The 24,243-nt window shown below is 39.9% G+C and overlaps 4 protein-coding genes across 4 annotated transcripts; 1 reads left to right on the top strand and 3 right to left on the bottom strand.

The window, feature by feature from the left end:
• Positions 1–1,561: 1,561 nt before the first annotated feature.
• LOC114161485 (extracellular calcium-sensing receptor-like) lies at positions 1,562–5,860 on the bottom strand. Its single transcript, XM_028044785.1, has 9 exons — positions 5,736–5,860; positions 5,246–5,540; positions 5,039–5,125; positions 4,037–4,306; positions 3,631–3,831; positions 3,257–3,526; positions 2,915–3,142; positions 2,700–2,823; positions 1,562–2,626 (listed from the first exon to the last, which is right to left on the bottom strand). Exons 1-9 carry the CDS (start codon positions 5,843–5,845, stop codon positions 1,713–1,715), a joined length of 2,499 nt encoding a protein of 832 aa, XP_027900586.1. The 5' UTR covers positions 5,846–5,860; the 3' UTR covers positions 1,562–1,712.
• A 1,469-nt stretch (positions 5,861–7,329) lies between these two features.
• LOC114161457 (extracellular calcium-sensing receptor-like) lies at positions 7,330–12,756 on the bottom strand. The gene is made up of 9 exons (XM_028044740.1): positions 12,515–12,756; positions 12,136–12,430; positions 11,935–12,021; positions 11,570–11,839; positions 10,936–11,136; positions 10,561–10,836; positions 9,905–10,132; positions 9,704–9,827; positions 7,330–8,400 (listed from the first exon to the last, which is right to left on the bottom strand). Exons 1-9 carry the CDS (start codon positions 12,754–12,756, stop codon positions 7,487–7,489), a joined length of 2,637 nt encoding a protein of 878 aa, XP_027900541.1. The 3' UTR covers positions 7,330–7,486.
• Positions 12,757–13,300: 544 nt separating this feature from the next.
• LOC114161463 (extracellular calcium-sensing receptor-like) lies at positions 13,301–24,242 on the bottom strand. Its single transcript, XM_028044746.1, has 11 exons — positions 24,181–24,242; positions 18,992–19,001; positions 16,851–17,013; positions 16,478–16,772; positions 16,282–16,368; positions 15,859–16,128; positions 15,576–15,776; positions 15,208–15,483; positions 14,762–14,989; positions 14,548–14,671; positions 13,301–14,311 (listed from the first exon to the last, which is right to left on the bottom strand). Exons 1-11 carry the CDS (start codon positions 24,223–24,225, stop codon positions 13,401–13,403), a joined length of 2,610 nt encoding a protein of 869 aa, XP_027900547.1. The 5' UTR covers positions 24,226–24,242; the 3' UTR covers positions 13,301–13,400.
• Positions 19,493–23,878, top strand: LOC114161509 (extracellular calcium-sensing receptor-like). The gene is made up of 8 exons (XM_028044817.1): positions 19,493–19,722; positions 20,429–20,723; positions 20,801–21,090; positions 21,214–21,509; positions 21,946–22,151; positions 22,278–22,499; positions 22,600–22,723; positions 22,798–23,878. The coding sequence occupies exons 1-8, from the start codon at positions 19,616–19,618 to the stop codon at positions 23,694–23,696; spliced, it is 2,439 nt and encodes an 812-aa protein (XP_027900618.1). The 5' UTR covers positions 19,493–19,615; the 3' UTR covers positions 23,697–23,878.
• Position 24,243: the final 1 nt, after the last annotated feature.

The raw sequence follows: 24,243 nt of genomic DNA, 5'->3' as shown, positions 1-24,243 counted from the left end.
TCTACGTCTGCATATCTTAAATTCTACTGAGTAGGTTTGATCCACAGGCCACTGATTTAAAGTTTCCACACCCATTTCCTGGATGAAACATGGATGAACTTATTTTGAACAAATACTGGTTTTAGTATATTTTTTTTATGTTTTGTTGCTGATTAAATATAATAGAAATTTGCTAATTTATAAACAGATAAATTCAACAAGGTTTTTCATACCTTTTTATTACACAGTGTTCAAAATTATTATGCAAGTGATATTTTCTCAGATTTTCTTAAATGGTCAGTGCAAATGATGGTCAGTATAATTATCAAGTCATGAACTATTACAGTATCAATCAATTTTTACTGAACAAAGCTCCCTGTGAGAACAGTATTTTTTTCCAAAATAAAAAACTCAAAATGCACTGTTCTAAATTATTATGTACAGCAGATTTTCTAAACATTTTATGGATTATAAAGAACTGCAAATGGTCATTCTTTGAATGTGCAGCATAATGACTCCACCACCTCTTTGCTGACGTCACAGCCCTGTTGGGACGTGGTGGCCGTCCACCACCAATCCACTACTGCGTCCATCTGGACCATCCAGGGTTGCACAGCAGTCATCAGTGAACAAGTCTGTTTGAAAATTAATCTTCATGTACGGCTGAGCCCACTGCCACCGTTTCTGCTTGTGAGCTCTGGTTAGTGGTGGCCGAATAGTAGGTTGATGCACCACAAGCCTCTGGAGGATCCTCCACCTTGAGGCTCCAGCAGCTTCAAATAACTGTTTGCTGCTTTGTAGCATTTTAACAGCTGCTCTCTTAATCCAATGAATTTGTCTAACAGAAACCTTCCTCATTTTGCCTTTATCTGTACAAACCATCTTTGTTCTGAATCAGCCACAAATCTCTTCTCAGTACGATGGTAACGCTTCAGTTTTCGTTAAATATCTAATGTTTTCATACCTTGTCATACGGCATTACAATATCTGATGATTTTCGTCAGCAGAGATCTTTTCTCTTTCCCATATTGCTTGAAACCTGTGGCCTGCTTAATAATGTGGAACATCCTTCTTAAGTAGATTTCCTTTAATTGAGCTCATGAGACAAACTAATCAACCAGCTTTCTGAAATTAATTATAGTGATTCAAAGAGCCCTGACACACAATACCATCAATGAATTTAATAGCACAACAAAAATGTAATCTTTTTGACACTTTAATCGAATTTACATAATAATTTGGAACACGGTGTAGATCAAAATCAAATCAAATTTTATTTGTATAGCACATTTCAGCAGCAAGGCATTTCAAAGTGCTTTACATCATATCAAACACAGAAACACAATGCAACATAGAATCAACAATCAAAACACGACATTAAGTCAAGTTCCATCACTAAAGTTGTAATTGATTACGTTTCAAATACAATCCTAAACAGGTGGATTTTTAGTCAAGTTTGCATCCATAGAAGGTTCACCTGTTACACTCCTACTGTGTTATATGGAACAAAATACCTATTGCTATTTTTATTCCCACTCACAATCACACAGTTTAAAACAATGTAGACAGCATTTTAATGGACTTCTGGCAGATGTAGATGTAACCAAAAATCTCACTAACTCAAAGTGTCAAACCAATTTAGGAGAAAAAATGTGGAAGAAAAACAAATACTAAATACCACAAACTCCATAATCCAAATTCCACATGGTTTTGCATGAACAAGACGAGACACGTTAAGATGTGGTGATTCCTCTGCCCATGATGGCTTTCTTTGTGTTTCTTTCAGGCCTTAGTAGAATTATGTAACACTTAGGTCCAAACAGCGCCACCAAAAGGCCAAAACTGGAGGCCAGGATGGCGAACACCTCCACTGCATCTGCATATCTGCCCGGAGAATTGATATAAGCAGGAACAAAGGCCACCCACACAGCACAGAAGATCAGCATGCTGAACGTGATGAGTTTGGCCTCGTTGAAGTTGTCTGGAAGATTTCGTGCCAAAAATGCTAACACAAAGCTAATGAAAGCTAGTAAACCAATGTAACTAAGTAGAACAGCAAATCCAAAGGTTGAACCAACTTCACATTCATAAACTATTTTGTCATTGTGGTACTGAGTGTTTTTATGTGGCATCGGTGAAGCAGAGACGATCCAAACAGTGCAGACTGCTGCTTGAATGCAAGTGAGAGTGAAGACGGTTCCTCGCTGCTGTGTTGGACCGAACCACTTGAGACTGGCTCCCCCTCCTGGCTTGGAGGCTTTGAACACAGCCAGAACCACCATGGTTTTAACCAGGATGCAGGACACACAAAGCACAAAGCTGATCCCAAACGCTGCGTGTCTGAGTTGGCATGTCCACAGTCTGGGTCGTCCGATGAACAGCAGCGAACACAGGAAGCACAGCTTGAGCGACACCAGGAGCAGGAAACTGAGTTCTGAGTTGTTGGCTCGTACTATTGGTGTACTGCGGTGATAGATGAAGATCCCCAGAACAAGAGCGCAGATGAATGTTCCCAGTAGTGAAGTAGTTGTCAAGCAAATCCCAAGTGGTTCATGGTAGGAGAGGAACTCAGTTTCTTTAGGGAGACAGTCATCTCGCTGGGGGCTGGACCAGAAATCCTCTGGACAACTGATGCACTCTCTGGCATCTGAAAAAGAGGAAACTGACATTTCTATGCACATTATGTGTTTTTGCTTAAGGGCAAAAATAATAACACTTACTAGATCCATTGCTGATCTTTCCATCAGAACAGGGAATGCAGTCAAAGCAGCAAACAGGCTGACCCTTTTTTCTTGCCATCCTTGTACCTGGAGGACAGTTTTCACTGCATGCTGACTGGGGTGGCTGGAGGTAGGAGATGCAATCGGTCACTCCTCATTAGCACACACCGATATTTAAACAACAGTTTAAATGCTATCTGCTAAGAGAAAATCACCTGTTTTGACTCAAAGTTCCAAAAGATTAGGTTTTCGTTAAGTACGAGCTCTCCCCTTCCGAAGGCAGACTTCTTCACTTCGCCAACGTTCTGGATTTTGGTTCCTCCATCCGGGAGCCACACCCAGTTCATGACATCGTACATAGGCAAGGCGTCGCCATTTTCATCAAACGACACTTGATCACCAAACGGTGTGGTGAAATTGACTTTCTGTAAATAGTGCAAAAGCTGCAAACGGACGAAGAGAACGACAGACCTCAAGCAGACTTTTATGAAAATCTACAACAAACTTTTCAGAAATCTTGACCTGATGTTTATTTGGAGCGTAATTTGATGTCACACCTGCCACGGCTCCAGACTTTGCAGAGCCGCACAGGTCCGATCAACAAAGGGTCCTTTCCCTGGCTCACAATGCAGCATCTCATCAAGAGCATGAGCCAGAGCATACACCGCTTTGTAAACGTTATACTCAGGTCTGAGGTTGGACACATCCAAAAGCTCAGTCTCAACCTGTTCAAGATCTTCATCACCAGTGCACAGAGCTTCATCATCTTCTTCCTCTTCGGCTGGTTTGAATTTGCACTGAAAGGTGTGTTCCCAGAACTGTCTCACCTGAAACACATCCAAAAAGAAAAAGAAATATTCAGGATTTTTAGATTTGTAATGATTTGTGTCCTTTGCATGTGGCATTTCTTCAAAAATCCTCTGAATTTTACCAGATTAGTTTCGTAGTTGTTGTTTTTATTAGGGTGGGTTTGTAGTAGAAAGTCTCTGAGCCCTGGTATTTCCCCTCGACGAATAGCGATACCCAGAGTGCCACCAAGGAAAGGAATGAAGCGGGGAATCTGGAGTACAGCTGCTGACGCCCACGCTTCACTTGCTATCCATTGTTGGCCGGTGACATTTTGTTCCGCTACCTGGGCGTTACGTCACAAAAACACATCTTTAGACTTTAAAACTATGCTGCATGTTTTAGAAAATGAATGGCTTGATTGGTGCCATTTTTCTGGGCTATATGACAAAAACCAGAAATGAGAGAAGAAAGAACTTTGCAGGAAAGTTTACTGTCAATTCGACAGTCGACTACTAGCTAGAACAGTTAGTTTATGCATTCATTCTTACCTCTTCTATCAGCCTAAACGTGTGAATCTCATGAGCAAACACGATGACAACACGAGCCATTGACGTCTTGATCAAATTTACAATTCTCTTAAGTTCGCCTGGTTTGCTATCCCAGGGCAAGACCTCCACATACGCCAGACAAGCTCCACCCTGCTGTGAGAGGCTCGACTGAAAAGACTGGGCCACATAGAACCCGTAATCATCGTCGGTAACCAGCAGTCCGACCCACGTCCAGCCGAAGTGTTTCAGAATTTGAATCACGGCGTTCACCTGGGGAAACATCAGAAAAAATACATAAAAAAGATGTACAAAGTTCTCCTGTGGTTAAAAATGCGTCTTGAAATAAGTTCCTGTCATGGAGACTTTGTGACTCGAAGATGGCACTCTTTGCTTCAGTTTAGTTTCTTCACTCTCTCTGGTGGCAATAGAAACTTGAGAACAGCCCTATTTGTCCAAATTGATAAGAACTTTAAAAAAGAAAGAACAAACTTTTGTTTTGTGTATGGATGTTGGCTATTTCAATCCTGATTTATCATGAGTTTATAACTATCTTAAGAAGATCAAGACTCAAGTGACATCTCCTTTGTTTTTCCTGTATTGAGGGAGGTGCAATAGATGTCACACACTATTTAAGGCCATATTTATATTTCAAGATAGCAGGAAAAGGATGGCTTACTAAAATAAAAGTATTTAAAAAACTGAATATGACAAAATACTTCAGTTGAAATATCTTATGCTGCAAAGGTGGAGGAGCTAAAAATGTGTGACACCGGTGAGTTTAACGAAAACAATAGGTTCCTACTGTAGCATTTTCCACAAAGGTCAGCTTTTTCCACACATTTTCAGTTTGAAATGCTCCAGCAATAAACACTGGAATTATTTCAAGAATTTTTTTACAAGTCTTTTTTTGCTTAAGGAAATATATGTGCTTGCAATATATCAGTAAGTCCCATTATTGAACAGATTATCTTACGTCTTGTGCAGAACTAAGCTGTATCTCACCTGGAAAGCGTCACTTGGGATTGTTCTGAAGAAGGACGGAAACTGCCGATGGTCACTCAGGCATGAACATGTGGCAAAATAACTCACCTATCATTACAATTGCACACAAATGATATCCTTCAGAACACTGTCAAGAGATGTCGCACTCAAAACAGCATTAAACGGCGGAGAAAATTTCAGGTGACTCGAAGGGCAGAGCACACTTACAATTGGTATTTTGAACAAACCTAGCACATTGGCAATCGCTATTGAAAATGTTGAATAGGAATCGCCAACGATGGCAAGAATTGGAGGAGTCCCTGAACAGTTCTCCTGAGGCGAAATCCCCTCTTCCTGGCCACTGGCCAGAGATAAGGCACCGCTGAAGCCAATAACAAGAGCACCGCAGTTATCATAAAGGCTGTATCCCAGGGTCAGGTTTGGCAGCAGATCGGGGTTCTTGTTGATCTCCTCAACGGCAAAAGCCATAGTCATGGCATCTCTAAAACCTAGAGTGTCAAAACTGAAACAAAATATTGCAATAAACGTCCAAAAAAAACGGGAGAAATTGCCACATATCATATTGACGATGTAGGAATTAATTTTACATGTGTCACAGGCGTCCACATGTAAGATGTAACTTACGTCGATTTCTATAAAGTCTGAACAGACAATTTTATTTACACAGAGGAATTAAATTCATCCATGATGTACTTACCCTTCACAGCTCGGTTGCTCTGGCTCGGAGGTGTATGTGATGTTGGAGAAAAGAGAAGTGTAGTGTACCTCAAACAGCCCACCCAGCACCACATCACCCGGCTCGTGCATTTCATTGAGGCGGAAACGTCTCCGCAAACTGCAAGGCGAGTCAGTGGATGAGGCCACAGACACGAAACTGAGAGTTACGAGGAAACGTGTGTAAAGTAAAGCCTCCATAACTCTCCTCCTCCTTTAGCACATGTTTATATTGTTTCTTCAAGAGTGCATGAACTTATGTGCAACATTACATCATCACCCACGCGCTCCTCTATTCAGAAATGCTGTGGATAAAACACAATGAGTGTGAATTAATTTTTACTTTCACTAAAAATATCACAATAACTGATGTGCAAACCTTTTTGGGATTTTTCTCTTTTGAATGTATTAAGAAAAATTCAGCTAAATTCAGCTGAAAGTGTAGGAAAGTAGTCAGAAAATCAATATTTCACTCCTGAACTAAATAACCTGTTTATACTGTCTCCAAGTTTCAACTAAATGTAAAATGAAGAACACAATGAGACTGAGTGCCACGATGCAGCACAAATTTATTTAGTTTTTTATTTTTATTTACCCTGGATGAGGCAAACAAGACATATATTTGCACAAAACTTGAAAAAACTGTAAGATTGTTTATCATGACCATTGAGTAGGTTTTCAAATGATCACATATGTTTCTTTTTAATTTTAGATCAAAGAGTACCATGATTTATTTATTTTTGGTCAGTTTTTTTTACTTGAGAGATTTGGGTGAACTAACACCCACTGAACATTCTGGGAACTGACATTGAGAAAGTGGCATCTTATAAGTACCAGATTAAAAACACTCCCAATCAGGATTTAGCTCACAATATTCAGGAATTAAACAAACAATTTGGGGAAAAAAAATGTTTGATAGACACAAAGAAACATATAAATTAGTTGTACTGAGCAAACAAAACGTTTCTCTGAGCTGATACATTGTGCAAATATCTAAAAGTGGATGAGCTTGTACTCTAAGTATCTTAACCCTTTCATGCATGAATTATGATCCTTTGTGTCAGAATTTTTTTTCCATTTTTTAATTTTTTTTTCATAAAAAGGTAGGAAATTTTTTTTTGTAAAAATATATATTTTTTTATTTATGTGATCAATTGTAATTTTGTCCAAATACAAAGTTGTTATTTGAAAAATACATCAGTAGTATTGTTCCTTAGGGGTTATCTGATGTCACAATATTTTTTTTACTTGCAAGAGTCGTCTACAGTAGAAGGAGGGACCGGGTCGGTTCTCATGCTTTTTTGTTTGTCGGCCATATTGTATTTAACAAAAATAATTTCTTGCATTTGCAGCTGATGGCCAGTAGTTGATGGTATATTTTATGATGCATTAGTGTCCACTTCAGTGGTGTGTGTGCATTTATAACATAAAAATCCACAGGAAGCACAAGAAAATGGCTTTTAGATAGCTGTCCACTGTAGTGACCACTATGCATGAAAGGGTTAAAATGAGCTTTAAAGAAAAATAAATCTAAATCTTGGTCAAAAAAGGCACAGTGTTTATTTTTCTCTCACAATTTTTCATATATTAGTACAGTAAATATTTGTATATACCACACCAAACAATGCTATTGACAAATGTTTTTAAGTTTCAGTGAATGAGTTAGAGATGAATAATTCCACTGTCTTTGTTAACAGGCTGCAGCGATAACATAAATTGTACATAAGCTGCTATTTAACATTTTGTAGTTCTATGACCCATGATGGCTTTCTTTGTGTTTCTTTCTGGTCTCAGCAGAATTATGTAACATTTAGGTCCAAACAGCGCCACCAAAAGGCCAAAACTGGAGGCCAGGATGGCGAACACCTCCACTGCATCTGCATATTTGCCCGGAGAATTGATATAAGCAGGAACAAAGGCCACCCACACAGCACAGAAGATCAGCATGCTGAACGTGATGAGTTTGGCCTCGTTGAAGTTGTCTGGAAGATTTCGTGCCAAAAATGCTAACACAAAGCTAAGGATGGCGAGTACACTGATATAACCCAGTAAAGCGCTGAAACCAATTATGGACCCAACGACACACTCGTAGACGATCTTGTCATTGTGGTACTGAGTGTTTTTATGAGGTGCCGGTGACGCGGTGACAATCCAGGCGGTGCAAATTGCTACCTGAATGCAAGTGAGAGCAAAAACCGTTCCTCTTTGCTGCACAGCACCAAACCACTTTAGATAGGTGCCACCTCCTGGTTTAGAGGCTTTGAACACAGCCAGAACCACCATGGTTCTCACCAGGATGCAGGACACACAAAGCACAAAGCTGATCCCAAATACAGCGTGTCTCAGCTGGCATGTCCACAGTCTGGGTCGTCCGATGAACAGCAGCGAACACAGGAAGCACAGCTTGAGCGACACCAGGAGCAGGAAGCTCAGCTCTGAATTGTTGGCTCGTACAATGGGTGTGGCGCGATGGTAGGTGAAGATCCCCAGAACGACCGCGCAGATTGACGTTCCCAGCAACGAGGTCACTGTCAAACAGACACCCAGAGGTTCCTGATAGGAGAGGAACTCAGTTTTCTTAGGAATGCAGTGATCTCGTTGGGGGCTGGACCAGAAATCCTCAGGACAATTAAAGCACTCCAAGGAGTCTGACAAAAGAGGGGAGAAAAAAATAAAATTCACATTTATTTAGCACAAGCATATTGGTTCAATTAGAGTGGGGACTTTAGCACCACTGAATATTGCTGGGAAATAATGGGGTGTAGCAAGACTTTTAAAAACTAGTTGCAGAATATGTTTGCTGCTGTGTGTTTTGGACAGGTGAGTTTGAAGGTTTTATATTCATGTTTATATATATAAAAAAGTGCTTTCTTCTTCTGCTTTGTGAAGGTAGCACTTTATCAACAGTGACCTCTGCTGTTTAGAGGAGGCACTGCAGGAACTCTAAATCATAGTTGAAAGCAGAAACTAGGGCTGCAGTTGGTAGAGCTGTTGCCTTGCAGCAAGAAGGTCCTGGGTTCGATTCCCGGGGTCTTTCTGCACGGAGTTTGCATGTTCTCCCTGTGCATGTGTGGGTTCTCTCCGGGTTCTCTGGCTTCCTCCCACAGTCCAAAAACATGACTGTCAGGTTAATTGGTCTCTCTAAATTCTCTCTAGTTGTGAGTGTGCACGCATGGTTGTTTGTCCTGTCTGTCGCCGTGTTGCCCTGCGACAGACTGGTGACCTGTCCAGGGTCACCCCGCCTCTCGCCCAGAACGTTAGCTGGAGATACGTACCAGCACCTCTCCTGACCCCATTAGGGACAAGGATGTACAGAAATTACAAATGTGCACAAAATGGTGTCAGTATTCAGCTGATGTGGAATAAACACAATTTCACAATTGTGGTGTTTCCATTAAACACCAAGGGAGAAACTAAAATAAGCTTGTTTATGAGCTAAGTTATTTAAAAACATGTCTTGCTATGATCTTAAAACTACTTCCTGCCGTCTACTACTTTGTGGTTTGTGTCAGAGGCAGCATCTGGATACCGACCGTGTGACTCATATGATTTGATTTCCTTTATAGTTTTGAGGAATAAAACAATTTTGACTCGGTCAAACAACCAAATCATCCTAGCCCCATAAGATTTTTTATCGAAAAACAAGTTATTTTTTTAAAATTGTATTTCCATTAAGCAAATTTATTTTCGAAAAAATGATATGGTCAATGGAAGCACAGTTTTTGTTACCAAAGAGTGACTATTGTGTGGCATTTAACCTGCCAAAAGCTTGAATAAATCATTTTCAGCTTTATTAAACCAAAAGATCAAGAAGGAAGAGAAATCAAAGCAGACTAGATGCTAGGAAGAACAATCCCAAACAATTTGGTTTAGTCACTAGCAGCACAAAGTCATGAATTCATCAAAGTTTTTAAGTGCCACTAAACAACAAACTATGAAAATGACACCAACCAGTTTTGTTGCTGACCTTTCCTTCAGAGCACGGGACACAATAAAAACAGCACAGAGGCTCTCCTTTCCTCCTCACCATATGCGTTCCTGGGGGGCAGCTGTCACTGCACACAGACCTGGGCGACTGAGAAACATGAAGTATTTAAATTTCAGTCAATGTAAGCATCCGACTCTATGTTTAAACAAGGCCAAAATTCCTACTTTTTTAGATTCAAAGTTCCAGAAGATTTTGACTTCATCAATTGTGAGTTCTTCCTCTTTGGACGCAGACCTCTGAACCTCCCCGACACTCTGAACTTTAATTGTTCCGTCGGGCAGCCAAATCCAGTTCATTATATCGTATATTGGTAATGCGTCGCCGTTTTCATCGAACGTGACTTGGTCACCAAACGGTGTGGTGAAGTTGACCCGTTCCAGGTAGTGCATTAGCTGCAAACACAAACAGAAACATATGAAATTGATAAGCAAACATTGTTACTTCCATTAATAATTATCACCAAAACACAACTCAGACAACCAAACAAACATTTTCTTTTCTTTCAAAAATGTTCTTTTTTTTTGGTACATCTTAAATTAAACATTTGCTTATATGTTATCTTGGGATGATGTTAACATTTTAAATGTTGAAAAAATCAGGATGTAATTTTTTATTTTTATATATAGGCCACAAGATGGCACATTGAAAAGTATACAAATTAAAATGGGCCCATTGCAGAAATGTCACCCATATCTGAAGTTAACGATTTGAAAGATGTGGCTCCATTAGAATTTTTTGTTAGTAGTCGTAGTATTTGTATTTTAAGGCAGAGAAATGATAAATATTGATATTAGTGGTACATTTTAAACTGACTGCGTACCTGCCAGAGCTCTAATGTTTGCAAAGACGCACATCTGTTCCCTCTGAAAGGCCCTCGCCCTGGGATGCAGCTCAGCATGTCATGAAGAGCGTGTGCCAGCGCGTACACAGCTTTGTAAATATTATACTCAGGCCTGAGTTCTGACACATTCAGCAGGTCAGTAGTCACACTGTTCAGGTCTTCTCGTCCGGTGCATTGAGCTCCAGCGTCTTCTGCCAAACCTGCTGCAGGCAGCGGAAACTTGCACTGAAACGTGTGCTCCCAAAACTGCTTCACCTGAACGAAGGTGTAGATTTGGTTTAAAAAATTGTCCACCGGCGTGAATAATTTTAACCCACTTTTGTTGCACACTGTCTGACTTAGTGAAGCTCTCACCATGCTATTTTCTGAGATGTTGTGCTGGTCAGGATGAATTCTCAGCAGGAAGTCTCTGAGTCCTGGTATTTCTCCGCGACGGACAGCGATCCCCAGAGTTCCACCAAGAAACGACGTGAAAGCAGAGGTCTGGAGGCCTTCCAGTAACGTCCAGGCCTCGCTGGCAACCCACTGCAGCCCTGTCACATTCTGCTTCACCACCTGAGTCTCACAATATTTATATTTTCTTTTACAATTTTGAAAAACGAACAAAAAAATAAAGTCTATTCTGTGCACTTTTTGTATCGATCGTTAGAGTTGTTTGGTTCATATAAAAAGTTTTCCTCTCTGTTTCATTTCTAAAAAATGCAACTTTGTAGTTATTGCATACTATTAATAAACTCTATATTAATGAAGGATTACATTACCTCACTTAATTTCTAAATTTTTACTTAAAACTAAAAAGCAGTTTGTTTCTTTTAAGCCAAAATCAAATACATAAATCAGGTTTGTAAATCTTGCCACTTTGTAATTTGATATAAAATTTCACAGAATCAAATGCAGGACAGTTTTTGTAAAAAACAACAACAAACAAACAAACAAAAAAAAACTTTTTGATATGGGTTATGACTCTGACAAATCTATTTCCTCCAACCTGTTCCATGAGTTGGATCATGTGCATCTGATGTGCAAACACAATCACTACGCGTGCCGTGGACTTTGCCATAACACCAACAATCCTTTTATATTCCCTCGGATTGTCTCCCCACGGTAAAACCTCCGTGTACGCCAGACAGCCGCCGCCCGATCGAGTCAGGTCAGTTTGGAATGATCTGGAAACATGAAGGCCATAGTCGTCGTCACTGACCAGGAGGCCCGCCCAGGTCCAGCCAAAGTGCTTCAGAATCTGAATCATGGCACGGACCTGATGAAGACGGAGCGAAAGTGCAGACGCAGTGTTCATTGTGAGGCCTAATTCCAGAAATACCTTTAACATTCATGAATAAATTTGAAATTCACCTGGAAAGCGTCACTTGGGATTGTTCTGAAGAAAGATGGAAAACGCTGGCGATCGCTTAGGCAAGAACACGTGGCAAAATAACTCACCTATAAGAAAAAATATGTACAAAAAGTTCACATTTTGCTTATTTCGTGAAAAAGCTTGGTAATTCTTGCAACTGACTGAAATTGTCTGGTGGGTTTTTTAAAGGGCAAACTTACCATAGGCAGCCTGTACAAACCTAAAACGTCTGAGGCAGCTATAGAAAACGTGGAAAAAGGATCACCAACAATTCCCACAACTGGAGGGGTTCCTGAACAGCTCTCTTGAATCGAAAACCGCTCCTCCTGCCTGCTGGCCATTGCCAAGGCAGCGCTGAACCCAATGCTAAGAGTGGCACAGTTATCATAAAGGCTGTATCCCAGGGTCAGGTTTGGCAGCAGACTGGGGTTCTTGTTTATCTCCTCAACCGCAAAAGCCATGGTCATAGCATGTCTGAACCCTAGAGTTTCAAACCTAAAAAAAAAGAAAAAGAATAAGAAGAAGCTTGTCATCAAAACTGATACTGTAGCAATGTGTGTGTGTTGTCAGGATACTCACCCCTGGCAGCTGGGCGGATGTGGCGCTGAGGTGAAGGTCTGCTCAGGAAAGACGGAGCTGTAGTGGACCTCGAACAGCCCGCCCAGGATCACGTCGCCAGGCTTTTGCAGACCATTGAGGTAAAACGTTCTCAGCAGCTTACAGGACGAGGAAAGAAAGGAAGACTCCGGGTAGAAAAGGGAGGAATAAATTATAAACTGATAGAAGTTCATGAGGAAATATCTAACAAATAAAGCCACCATAACTGCTCTTCCACACCGGCCAGCCTGCGAGACTCGTAGCTAATTTTATATAGAGGACTACAGCAGCCTGTTCCTTTCTCTGTGTAATTATTCACGCCACCCATCAGAGCATTGTTGTGGCCTCATGGGTGGCCTATGGGGATGTAATGCTTTGTTCTTCATGCTTTATTTAAGAGAGTAATAAACCAGTAAAATATTAATTGCAACATTTGTGTCTGGAGTTTGAAAATGCAAAGTTGGAGTGTTTTTAACATAAGAAACAGTCAATTTAAAATAGTTTATTAATTAATTATTTGCAGCTTCAACATTACACATGTAACACACATTATTTGCCATTACCGGTGATGGCTTTCTTTATTGTTGTTAGAAAATGTCACCATCGATTTAAATTTATGTGCCTATGAAGCCTTTGAAATTGGAGAGAGGGGAACTTAACTAACTGGAAAATAACTGCAAATTATTGCAAAATGTGTCAAAACATAGACGATATTTAATTACTTCATGAATACCCCCACAAATATTAAATTATCAAGACAAAATGTACAACCTACACAGATGCTATCATAATTTTGCTTCTACTATATTTCTGGTGCTTCTTTTGAGTGGTTGACTTTGAGAAAATAAGAATTAAACTAATAATCTTATCATTTTGCAGTTCCTCGACTCATGATGGCTTTCTTGGTGTTTCTTTCTGGTCTCAGCAAGATTACATAACATTTAGGTCCAAACAGCGCCATCAAAAGGCCAAAGCTGGAGGCCAGGATGGCGAACACCTCCACTGCATCTGCATATCTGCCCGGAGAGTTGATATAAGCAGGAACAAAGGCCACCCACACGGCACAGAAGATCAGCATGCTGAAAGTGATGAGTTTGGCCTCGTTAAAGTTGTCCGGTAGATTCCTTCCCAGGAATGCTAACAGGAAACTGATGATTGCCAGTAAGCCAACATACCCCAATAACACTGCAAAACCAACCGTGGACCCAACAATACACTCATAAACGATCTTGTCATTGTGGTACTGAGTGTTTTTATGAGGTGCCGGTGAGACAGTCACAATCCACACTGTGCAAATTGCTGCTTGAACGCATGTGAGCGCAAAAACCATTCCTCTTTGCTGCACAGCACCAAACCACTTTAGATAGGTGCCACCTCCTGGTTTAGAGGCTTTGAACACAGCCAGAACCACCATGGTTTTAACCAGGATGCAGGACACACAAAGCACAAAGCTGATCCCAAACGCTGCGTGTCTCAGCTGGCATGTCCACAGTTTTGGTCGTCCGATGAACAGCAGCGAACACAGGAAGCACAGCTTGAGCGACACCAAAAGCAGAAAACTCAGCTCTGAATTGTTGGCGCGTACCATGGGAGTGCTGCGGTGATAGGTGAAGATCCCTAAAACCGCAGTGCAGATGCATGTTCCCAGCAACGAAGCTGTAGTCAAGCAGACACCCAGAGGTTCGTGGTAGGAGAGGAACTCTGTTGTCTTAAGAATGCAGTGATCACGGCGGGGGCTTGACCAGAAATCCTCTGGACAGCTGAAGCACTCCACAGAGTCTGAGAACAAAAAAGCAAAACAGATTTTACAGTTAGTCATAATTTAAGATGCCACTTTTGATTCATTAACATACCACAATTTGAGGAGTTGGTGTTTAGATTAAATATTAAACCTTTTAGGAACCTCAAGTGACATAAACTTCTTGTCAGTTTTCTTTCTATTCTCTCAACGTGTTCATGTCAGCTATAAAGGGATCAATCACTCATATAAATGTAATTGTAACCATGATACCAACTTGTTTTGTTGCTGATCTTTCCTTCAGAACAAGGAACACAATCAAAACAGCACACAGGTTGCCCCTTCTTCCTCGCCATGCGAGTCCCAGGATTACAGGTCTCACTGCACACCGACCGAGGAGGCTGCAGACACACGTGCAAAAAAAACCATACAATCAGATTTCTTCTAGCTCACTTATAAGCAGCACTTCAAATAAAATCAATGAAGGCAACCTGATTATTGTTGAAGTTCCAGAAGATTTTTTCTTCATTAAGAATGAGTTCTTCATCACCAGAAGCTGTCTTCTTGACAACGCCCACATTCAGTACTTGAACTCCACCGTCAGGGAGCCACAGCCAGTTCATGATGTCGTATGTCGGCAGAGCATCACCGTTCTCATCAAATGACACTTGATCCCCAAAGGGAATGGTAAAGTTGACTTTCTCCAAGTAATACATTAGCTGGAAATGTGAAGAGATCAATACTGTGACAAGGAGTCAAGCTTTCTTTTTGTCTGTCGTTTCTAAATTCTGATATCACCGCTCATAAGCTAACAAATGTTCGACGATAGAACACTTTCAGTAAAATTAAAACTATCTGGTATTCAGGTTGAGTATAAATCCTAATACGACACGATCTGATGAAAATGCTAATGGCTTAGTGAAAACTGATGCCCTACCTGCCAAGCCTCCAGTTTTTGCAGAGAGGCACAGCTGTGCCCGCTGAAAGGGCCTCTCCCTGCCTGACACTGCAGCATCTCATCGAGGGCATGTGCCAGAGCATACACAGCCTTGTAAATGTTATATTCAGGCCTGAGGTTAGAAACATCCAGAAACTCAGTCTGCGCACTCTCCAAATCTTCTTCACCAGAGCATAATGCTCCCCCAGCTTCTAGCCAGTCTGCTGGAGGGGGAGCAAATCTACACTGAAATGTGTGTTCCCAGAACTGCCGTATCTGGAAAGTTTCATAAAAAGAAAAAAAACTGCTTGACAAAAGAAAGACAACAATCTATACCAGTGCAATTATAGGTCAAAGTTGAATCTCACCATAGTGTTCTGATTGTTGCTGCTATTCCCAGGCTGTGTGCTCAGGAGGAAATCTCTAAGTCCTAAAATGTCTCCTCGACGGATTGCAATGCCCAGCGTGCCACCCAGGTACGGCATGAGACGGGGGGTTTGGAGCACAGCCGCTGATGCCCAGGCTTCACTCGCCATCCACTGGAGCCCTGTCACGTTCTGCTTCATAACCTTTTTTGCAGGGAAGATGCAATAATGCAAAGTATTTGGCCTCTAAAACAATAAGTAATTAACACATAAGAAAGAGGGATACCTCTTCCATCAGCTGAATCATATTGATCTGATGGGCAAACACGATAACCACACGAGCTGTGGATTTTTTCATTCCTTCCACGATTCTCCGTAGCTCAGATGGGTTTTCACCCCACGGTAAAATCTCAGTGTATGCAAGACAACCCAGTCCAGATTGAGTCAGCTCCGACTGGAAGGACTGGGCAACATGGAGCCCATAGTCGTCGTCACTGACCAGCAGACCAGCCCACATCCAGCCAAAGCGTTTTAAAATCTGAAGCATTGCATGCACCTAAGTGGACACACTGCATGAGATACCATTGCTTTCCTGTTCTCATAAAATCACAGTTGTATTACAATGATCATGCCTATTCTTCTGAATCTATGTAGTATGAGATTAATGTAATTTTGCCGGTGTGACATCTCATTTATAAATCAGTCACACCTGAAAAGTATCACTCGGGATTGTCCTAAAAAAGGACGGAAACCTCTGGCGATCACTTAGGCAAGAACACGTGGCAAAGTAGCTCACCTAAAGAAACAAGGAAGTTACATTTTTATTATTTAGATAACCCCAAACAAAGATGTGGTACATGTAATATACATTATTAGCGAAGCAGAAGTTCAGAAAGAAAACTTACGATGGGAAGTCTGAATAAGCCTATCACATCGGACGTGGCGATGGAAAACGTTGAAAAAGAATCGCCAACTATGCCGAGGACTGGAGGACCTCCTGAACATTTCTCCTGAGGAAGAAACTGTTCCTCTTGACCACTGGCCAGTGACAATGCCGCACTGAATCCAATTACCAATGTGGCACAGTTGTCATAAAGGCTATATCCCAAAGTCACATTGGGGAGCAGAGTTGGGTTTTTGTTAATTTCCTCAATGGCAAATGCCATGGTCATGGCATGTCTGAACCCTGGAGGGTCAAAGCTTACATATAGAATGCTACATGAAAACACGAGAAGGAAACACAGTGTGTGAACAAGCCACAGTGAGAGTGAAGCTTACCCTTGGCAGATGTGCTCACTTGGCTCTGAGGTGAACATTAGCTCGGGGAACACAGAAGTGTAGTGAACCTCAAACAGTCCACCCAGAATCACGTCACCAGATTTGTGCATGCCATTAAGATGAAACCGTCTTCTTAATGTGCAAGATGGTAAAATGGATGAAGCTTGTGAATAATCAATGTCGAAGAACAACATCAATATGACAAACAAGGGCATTAATGACTTCAGAAGCTCCTCCATGATTACATATTCTCCTTAGACCAGTGCTTTTTACTTCCTTGAACAGACATTTTATGTGGATCGTCCTCTCCCTTGATGGCTTTCATCATAACAGGAGGAGGGCCAGAAGAGATCTCACTGAATCTTCCAATACATTGAGATTTAAGTTATTGACTTTTGTTGCTTATTTTTAGTTCCTTTCTTAAAACTCAATATACAGATTAATGTTGGTATAAATAATAAGAAAACTCAGCTCCACATAACGTGAAACATACTACCACATTCAATAAATTACAATATTATTGAAAATGTCCTTCTTTTGTTGTTGTTTTCAGATGTTTGTTGACCTTGATTGACAAAATGTATGTGGTGCTTTATGATATGTAATTCTCTCTAATTGGCCATAGTCCAGTTTATGTTTGATTAAATAAGGTTTTCAAACACAGATGATCAAACTAATAAAATTTTTTTTACCTACTCCCTTAGTTTGTAACCATTTCTGGTGTTCGACTACATTTGTTACAAAAGGCATCTTGTATAAATCCAAGCGATGATACTGTACATATGTCAGGAATTTTTAAACCAATAGCCATTAATCTAAGGTGTCCTAACTAATTCTGTGTTCTAGTTACCTTGGAACTCTGAGCTGGGTTTGACATCAAACCCAACCTAGTTAAGTCGGAATTTCAACATGACGACAACCATAAACATTATTTGCAATACCTCTTGCAAACATAATTTTAGGTTTTACTTTCCGTAAGCAAACACCACTTTTAATTTGTTCAGTGTATAGCTGAAGGTGTTACATACAGTACATCCATTATCTCCATGCAGAAAGACCCCGGGCCAGGATTTGAACCCAGGACCTTCTTACTGCAAAGCAACAGTGCTACCAACTGTGCAGCCTGCGTGGTGTTATGTACAGCATTGAATTTAGATGAATGCTTACAAGTGTGTCTTGTAAAATAAAAATGTTTCTACCAGAGCTTACCACTGTTTATGCAAGAAGCAGCCATGTCGAAAGAGAAAGTTGATCTTGCAAGTCTTAACTGGGGGTAGTCAGAGTTTCTCCCAGTTTCCTAAATGAATATCCAAATTTGCAGGCTGTGACTGTTGATTTTTCTGACTGGGAAGTCAACATTTTCCAGTTCTGAGGACAACTAATGCAACATAACTCCACATGCAGACTTAAAAGAGACTGTTTAGAATAGCAAAACGCTTCCTTGTGTCCAATTTAAGCAGTTTTAGTATTGGAATCCCAAAATACTAAATTAGAACACTGCCTTAAATAGTAGTATAATTAGTTAGTGAAATGGTACTTTCTTTTCATTTATTCAAATTAAATTTAACTGTGAGGTTAATTTCATTTCGTCAATAAATTTTGAATATTGAAGTGTAGTTGTTTGTGTTTTTTCCATGTATAGTTTCTTGCTGCTTGAAGAAAACCAATGGTGGACTTAACCTTCCATCTGTTGTTATTTTAATACCAAGGCCTTATCAGGCAGACATGGATAAACAATACCTGAGACTGATATATTTGGCTATTACTATCAAGTGGTACCCAAACTTTGTAAATTTATCTGAATTAGAAATTTTCAGAATTGTTTTTTCTGTTTTTTTTATTCATGGCGTACACAGAGATATTCTGAATAAGTGATTTTGTTGGCAATATGAATTATCCATAGCTGAAAAGACATCCACCACAAAGCACTCAACATGGAACTGACATTTTCAATTTTGTCCTTGCAGTAAAACCACAGAACAGTAACATTTCTAGCGATAAAATGTGAAATTTTAATGGGTATTTCTTGCTGAAAGATGGCTTTATGTTTATCTAGATTTTTAAAATATTACTAATGTCCACTAGATGGCAGCATTGGAGCATTTGAACAGATGTCTACATACTTGACTGACTTTAATAACACATTAAGTACTTTCAACCAGGTAGAAACTTATTGCATTACATATTTAGACTTGCAAAAGCCATAAATAAATAAATAAATAAAATCAGCATACAATGGTCTGTTGATTAAAGACTTTTTCATTAGATTCTTTAACAATAATTGTAATGTAATCTGTGTTTTTTGGTCATATTCACATTGGTCATATTCACCTGTAACTTTTTATTTTGACTTCGCTGTTTGTCATGTATGAATTCACAGTTTGAAAATAATCAATATTATGTAATCTAATATGAATGATTTTTAACAAAATAATGTGAGCATGGTATTACTGTATCAAATTAAAGAACAAATGTATAAAGAAGTTGTTGGCCAGGCCCCAGTCAGATCTAAAATGCAAGAGAAGTCAAAGGCCACTGGGTGATGGTGTCTACTCTCTGAAGTTTGACGATGTTTCATAAGGGAGCTATAAAAACAGTCTCAACAAACTCACACCCACACTTGGACACGGATGGAGATCTCATTGTTGCTTGTGAGCCTCAGACTGGCTCTGGGTCTGTCTGAGGGTGGATCAGATCGGGTCAGAACCCTGGCTTCACCCATAAAATGTAGCCTGCAGGGTTCAAATCGTCTGCCTGCATTCACAATGAACGGGGACTTCGTCGTTGGAGGAGCTTTTTCAATTCACTACAAGGAGCTCACGAGGACTCACAACTACACCACTGTGCCTGAACTGCCTAGCTGTGCAAGGGGGTTAGTGACAATGAGAAGCGGTGGGGAAAAGAGGGAAGGGAATGGTAATCTGTGTCAGAACAAATATGTGTTTAGAACAATGCTGTTTATTGTTGCAAAGTTGTTATCTTGTCTACAATATGGGATGGGTGTTTTTTATTAGTTGTTCTAATTATTAATTATAAGAATTTGAAGTTTAGTAACTTATTTGCCCATAGTATGAAACTACCATGTCTTTATATGATTACCCAATTTATTTTAACTTTAGAGGTTTAATCTGTTATGCATGCTGTTCTTATTTATTTGTTTTTTTTTCCAGTTATTTGTTAATTCTTACATTGTGTGTGAATTGTGAGACAGTTATTTTTTGTTTTTAAGCATATGCACTGACTGATGGCACCTTTTAAATTTCGTTGTTCTTGTCACAATGACAATAAAGATCTATCTATCTATCTATCTATCTATCTATCTATCTATCTATCTATCTATCTATCTATCTATCTATCTATCTATCTATCTATCTATCTATCTATCTATCTATCTATCTATCTATCTATCTATCTATCTATCTATCTATCTATCTATCTATCAACTCCTTATACCCTTTGTAGATGTTGTACATCTACAAAGGGTAGATATTCAACTGCTGGTAAACACTGATTCTATGTTAGATTCAACAATGACATGTTGTAAATGTAATATAAATGTCTGAAATGTCTCTGTTCAGCATCAACAGTCGAGAACTGCGCTTCTCTCGCACAATGATCTTTGCAATCGAGGAGATTAACAACAGCACAGAACTGCTGCCAGGAGTCAAACTCGGTTATCAGATCCACGATTCGTGCGCCTCCGTGCCCATGGCCATGCATGCAGCATTTCACCTGTCAAATGGGCAAGATGCTGTGTTTGAGACAGGCCATAATTGTTCTTCGTCTGGTGTAGTAATGGCTGTTGTTGGTGAGTCTGGTTCCACCCCATCCATTAGTATTTCTCGTATTTTGGGGCCCTTCAACATACCTCTGGTAAGTAGACTTTACTAAACGTAGCAACTTTAGCTCAAATGCTTAAAAAGGGTTAACACTGGCTTTCCTTGCGATAGGTGAGCCACTTTGCCACTTGTGCCTGCCTGTCGGATAAAGATCAGTACCCAACATTTTTCAGGACAATCCCCAGTGATCAGTTTCAAGCCGATGCGCTGGCTAAGCTGGTGAAACACTTTGGTTGGACTTGGATAGGAGCCGTCCACTCGGATTCGGATTATGGAAACAATGGCATGGCCTCTTTTCTAGAAGTAGCACTCAGAGAGGGGATCTGTGTGGAGTACACTGAGTCTTTCTATCGGACCGATCCAACCAGCAAGATTCAAGGAGTAGCTGATGCCATCCGCAGGTCTCAGCATTTTTTTAGCACTTGTTGTATGTTTTGTTAGAATGTTGACTCTTTTTACAGATAGTAAAAAAAAAGTTATGCGGTGAAATATGATATTGTAAAATATATTTTTTCTCCCTTCAGGTCAACAGCGGTGGTTGTTGTCGCATTTGTAGCTGCTGGCGATATGAAATTTCTCTTAGAGGAGCTGGCCCGAAATCCTCCTCCACCTCGTCAGTGGATCGGGAGTGAGTCTTGGGTAACAGATCCACTCTTGATGAGATTCAGTTTCTGTGCGGGAGCCATTGGAGTTGCCATTCAGCAGTCTGTCATCCCAGGTCTGAGAGATTTCCTCCTGGATCTCTCTCCCTCTGAAGTGTCTGCCTCTCCAGTTCTTACTGAATTCTGGGAGGATGCATTCAACTGCAGCCTGACAACAAGTGAGAATTTAACCATCATTATCAATATATAAACATGTTTGGTTGCATCAGTACCCAAAACATGTAACATTTATGTACTTATCTAAACAAACACTTTAACAAACAATCTGCAATAAATTTAATCATGATTTGAGTTAATATTCAATGCCCTTATCTTGTTTGCCCATTAGCCTTTTAGATTTTTTATTAAGGAATCCAAACTTTACCAAGAACTGAAGACTACGAAAAGTTTTAGTACTATCAATTACCAATTGTTGTCTTATTGTATGTACACTATAATTTTATAATTTTGATTGTGTACATGGAAACAAAGAATATTCCCAGTTCTTACTTAGTTTAGAGCCATATTAACTTGTGTGGTATGTCGTGCAAAAACATCAAACACAAGAAAATTAGAAATTTCTTTCACAATAACTACTTTTGGCTGCATTTTTAGGTGCAACAGTAAGGGGCAAACTTTGCGAAGGAACTGAAGACCTAAACTCTCTAAATAATCTCTATACTGAAACGTCCAAGTACAGAATCACCAACATGGTGTACAAAGCTGTTTATGCCATAGCACACGCTGTTCACAGTGCAGTGTGTCAGGAAAAAAAGTCAACCGCTCAGTGTGACAAACACATTAGACTGGAGCCCAAACAGGTCAGTTTAAATTAAAACCGAATCCCACTAATATTTCATTTGAAAGCTTTTGATATGGTCAGGCACTAACATCGTTGTCAGTTATCATAGATTCATTTTTCTCTCGATTCTTTTTGTGAATCACAGATTTTCACTGAATTAAAGAACGTCAAGTTTTCCCAGAATGGCTATCATGTATCATTTGATGCTAAAGGAGATCCTCTAGCCTTTTATGAGCTGGTCAACTGGCAGAAGACTGAGAGTGGAGTCAATGAGCTGATAATTGTGGGATACTATGATGCATCACTGCCTAAAGGCCAGGAGTTTCACATTTACAAGAATTTAACCTGGGTGGAAGGAAGAGTGCAAGTAATGGGTCAAAGAAAAATAGATGAAAACTTTGTGGAAGGAGTGATTTGAGTCATATTCCCATTCTAACATCAGTTATTTGTTTCTCCTTGTCTGGAAGGTTCCAGTGTCAGTTTGCTCAGAGAGTTGTCCTCCAGGAACTCGTCAAGTGTTGCAGAAAGGAAAACCAATCTGCTGCTATGACTGTATACCATGTCCTGAAGGAGAGATCAGTAATATGACAGGTAGAATCTAATGTTTTAATGTTTACAAACATCTTGATATTCATTTGTTCTAAAAACTCTGATTTTATTCATAGATGCCCCAGATTGCATTCCATGCCCTAGTGAATTCTGGCCTAATTCAGACAATACTGCTTGTTTCCCAAAAGCTGTGGAGTTCCTCTCTTTTGATGAAGTATTGGGAATCATTCTAGAAATATTCTCCATCAGTGGAGCCTGTCTGGCCATCATTACAACAGTGATTTTCTTCCATCACAGAACAACTCCAATTGTCAGAGCCAACAACTCAGAGCTGAGCTTCCTGCTGCTCTTCTCTCTGACTCTGTGTTTCTTATGTTCACTAACTTTCATTGGAGCCCCCTCTGAGTGGTCCTGCATGCTGCGGCACACAGCGTTTGGCATCACATTTGTTCTCTGTATCTCCTGTGTTCTTGGGAAAACTATAGTGGTTCTAATGGCCTTTAAAGCTACACTTCCTGGTAGTAATGCTATGAAATGGTTTGGACCTGTACAACAAAGAATGACTGTAGTGTCTTTTACATTTATTCAGGTTATAATATGTATCATTTGGTTGGTTGTGAGTCCTCCCTTCCCAGTGAAAAATCTGACCACCTACAAGGAGAAGATCATCCTGGAATGTGCGTTAGGCTCTGCTGTTGGTTTCTGGGCTGTGCTCGGCTACATCGGCCTGCTGGCTGTGTTTTGCTTTGTGTTAGCTGTTCTAGCTCGGAAACTACCTGATAATTTCAACGAAGCCAAGATGATAACCTTCAGCATGTTGATATTCTGTGCAGTCTGGATCACCTTCATCCCAGCTTATGTCAGCTCTCCTGGAAAATTTACTGTGGCTGTGGAGATATTTGCTATTCTGGCCTCCAGTTTTGGACTGATACTGTGTATATTTGCTCCAAAGTGTTTCATTATTTTGTTTCAGCCAGAAAAAAACACCAAGAAATATTTAATGAACAAAAATTGAATGGGTACTGTCAATAACTAGAAAATGTTATAAAATGATGGGATTTCTTTGTATTAGTTTATTTTGCAATGTTAAATTTTAATGCATAGTCGTTCTACTTGTACGTATTTTTTTCCTACTTTAGTCTACTTGTGACATTTTGGGAAATTACCATGAAATCTATTTAAATAACAAATAAAACTTATGTAAAACTACAACTTGGTTTGGTTTCACTCCCTCAACTTTAAATCCCATCTTTCTATAAAAAAACCCAAATGGGTAAAAGTTCCAGGGGGCAAAGACTTTGGATCTACTTCACTCTTTACCATGTCTGTCAGGTGTGATTTTTTTAACTCAATATATTTTATATTAATTATTTTGTGGTTTGGGTGTAGGACCAGTTCTGCACAATATTACAAAAAATGCAAAATTTCACTGATGGACGGACAGATATATAAATGAGTATATGTATTTATTTATTAGGGTATAACATAATGCCACATACATTGAATATGCATATGTATGTTGCAAAAAACATAATGCTCCACATGTGAAAGTAGGTCTCTTG

Source organism: Xiphophorus couchianus, chromosome 18 (assembly GCF_001444195.1).
Source record: "Xiphophorus couchianus chromosome 18, X_couchianus-1.0, whole genome shotgun sequence".
Taxonomy (NCBI): domain Eukaryota; kingdom Metazoa; phylum Chordata; class Actinopteri; order Cyprinodontiformes; family Poeciliidae; genus Xiphophorus; species Xiphophorus couchianus.
This window is presented reverse-complemented; position numbering and strand designations above follow the sequence as displayed.

Excerpts from the sequence above, each read along its gene's own strand:
- LOC114161463 (XM_028044746.1), bottom strand. The coding sequence starts at position 24,225 with ATGTGGAGCATTATGTTTTTTGCAACATACATATGCATATTCAAT. Across the intron at positions 16,369-16,477 it reads GCTTATTCAGACTTCCCATC|GTGAGCTACTTTGCCACGTG; the intron begins GTAAGTTTTCTT and ends TTGTTTCTTTAG. Across the intron at positions 14,990-15,207 it reads AAAAACTGGAGGCTTGGCAG|CTAATGTATTACTTGGAGAA; the intron begins GTAGGGCATCAG and ends TCACATTTCCAG.
- LOC114161457 (XM_028044740.1), bottom strand. The coding sequence starts at position 12,756 with ATGGTGGCTTTATTTGTTAGATATTTCCTCATGAACTTCTATCAGTTT. Across the intron at positions 12,431-12,514 it reads CATCCGCCCAGCTGCCAGGG|GTTTGAAACTCTAGGGTTCA; the intron begins GTGAGTATCCTG and ends CTTTTTTTTTAG. Across the intron at positions 8,401-9,703 it reads AAAGGTCAGCAACAAAACTG|ACTCCTTGGAGTGCTTTAAT; the intron begins GTTGGTGTCATT and ends CTCTTTTGTCAG.
- LOC114161485 (XM_028044785.1), bottom strand. The coding sequence starts at position 5,845 with ATGCACGAGCCGGGTGATGTGGTGCTGGGTGGGCTGTTTGAGGTACAC. Across the intron at positions 5,126-5,245 it reads GTTTGTTCAAAATACCAATT|GTGAGTTATTTTGCCACATG; the intron begins GTAAGTGTGCTC and ends TTGTAATGATAG. Across the intron at positions 2,627-2,699 it reads AAAGATCAGCAATGGATCTA|ATGCCAGAGAGTGCATCAGT; the intron begins GTAAGTGTTATT and ends CCTCTTTTTCAG.
- LOC114161509 (XM_028044817.1), top strand. The coding sequence starts at position 19,616 with ATGAACGGGGACTTCGTCGTTGGAGGAGCTTTTTCAATTCACTACAAG. Across the intron at positions 21,510-21,945 it reads CAACTGCAGCCTGACAACAA|GTGCAACAGTAAGGGGCAAA; the intron begins GTGAGAATTTAA and ends CTGCATTTTTAG. Across the intron at positions 22,152-22,277 it reads TTAGACTGGAGCCCAAACAG|ATTTTCACTGAATTAAAGAA; the intron begins GTCAGTTTAAAT and ends TGTGAATCACAG.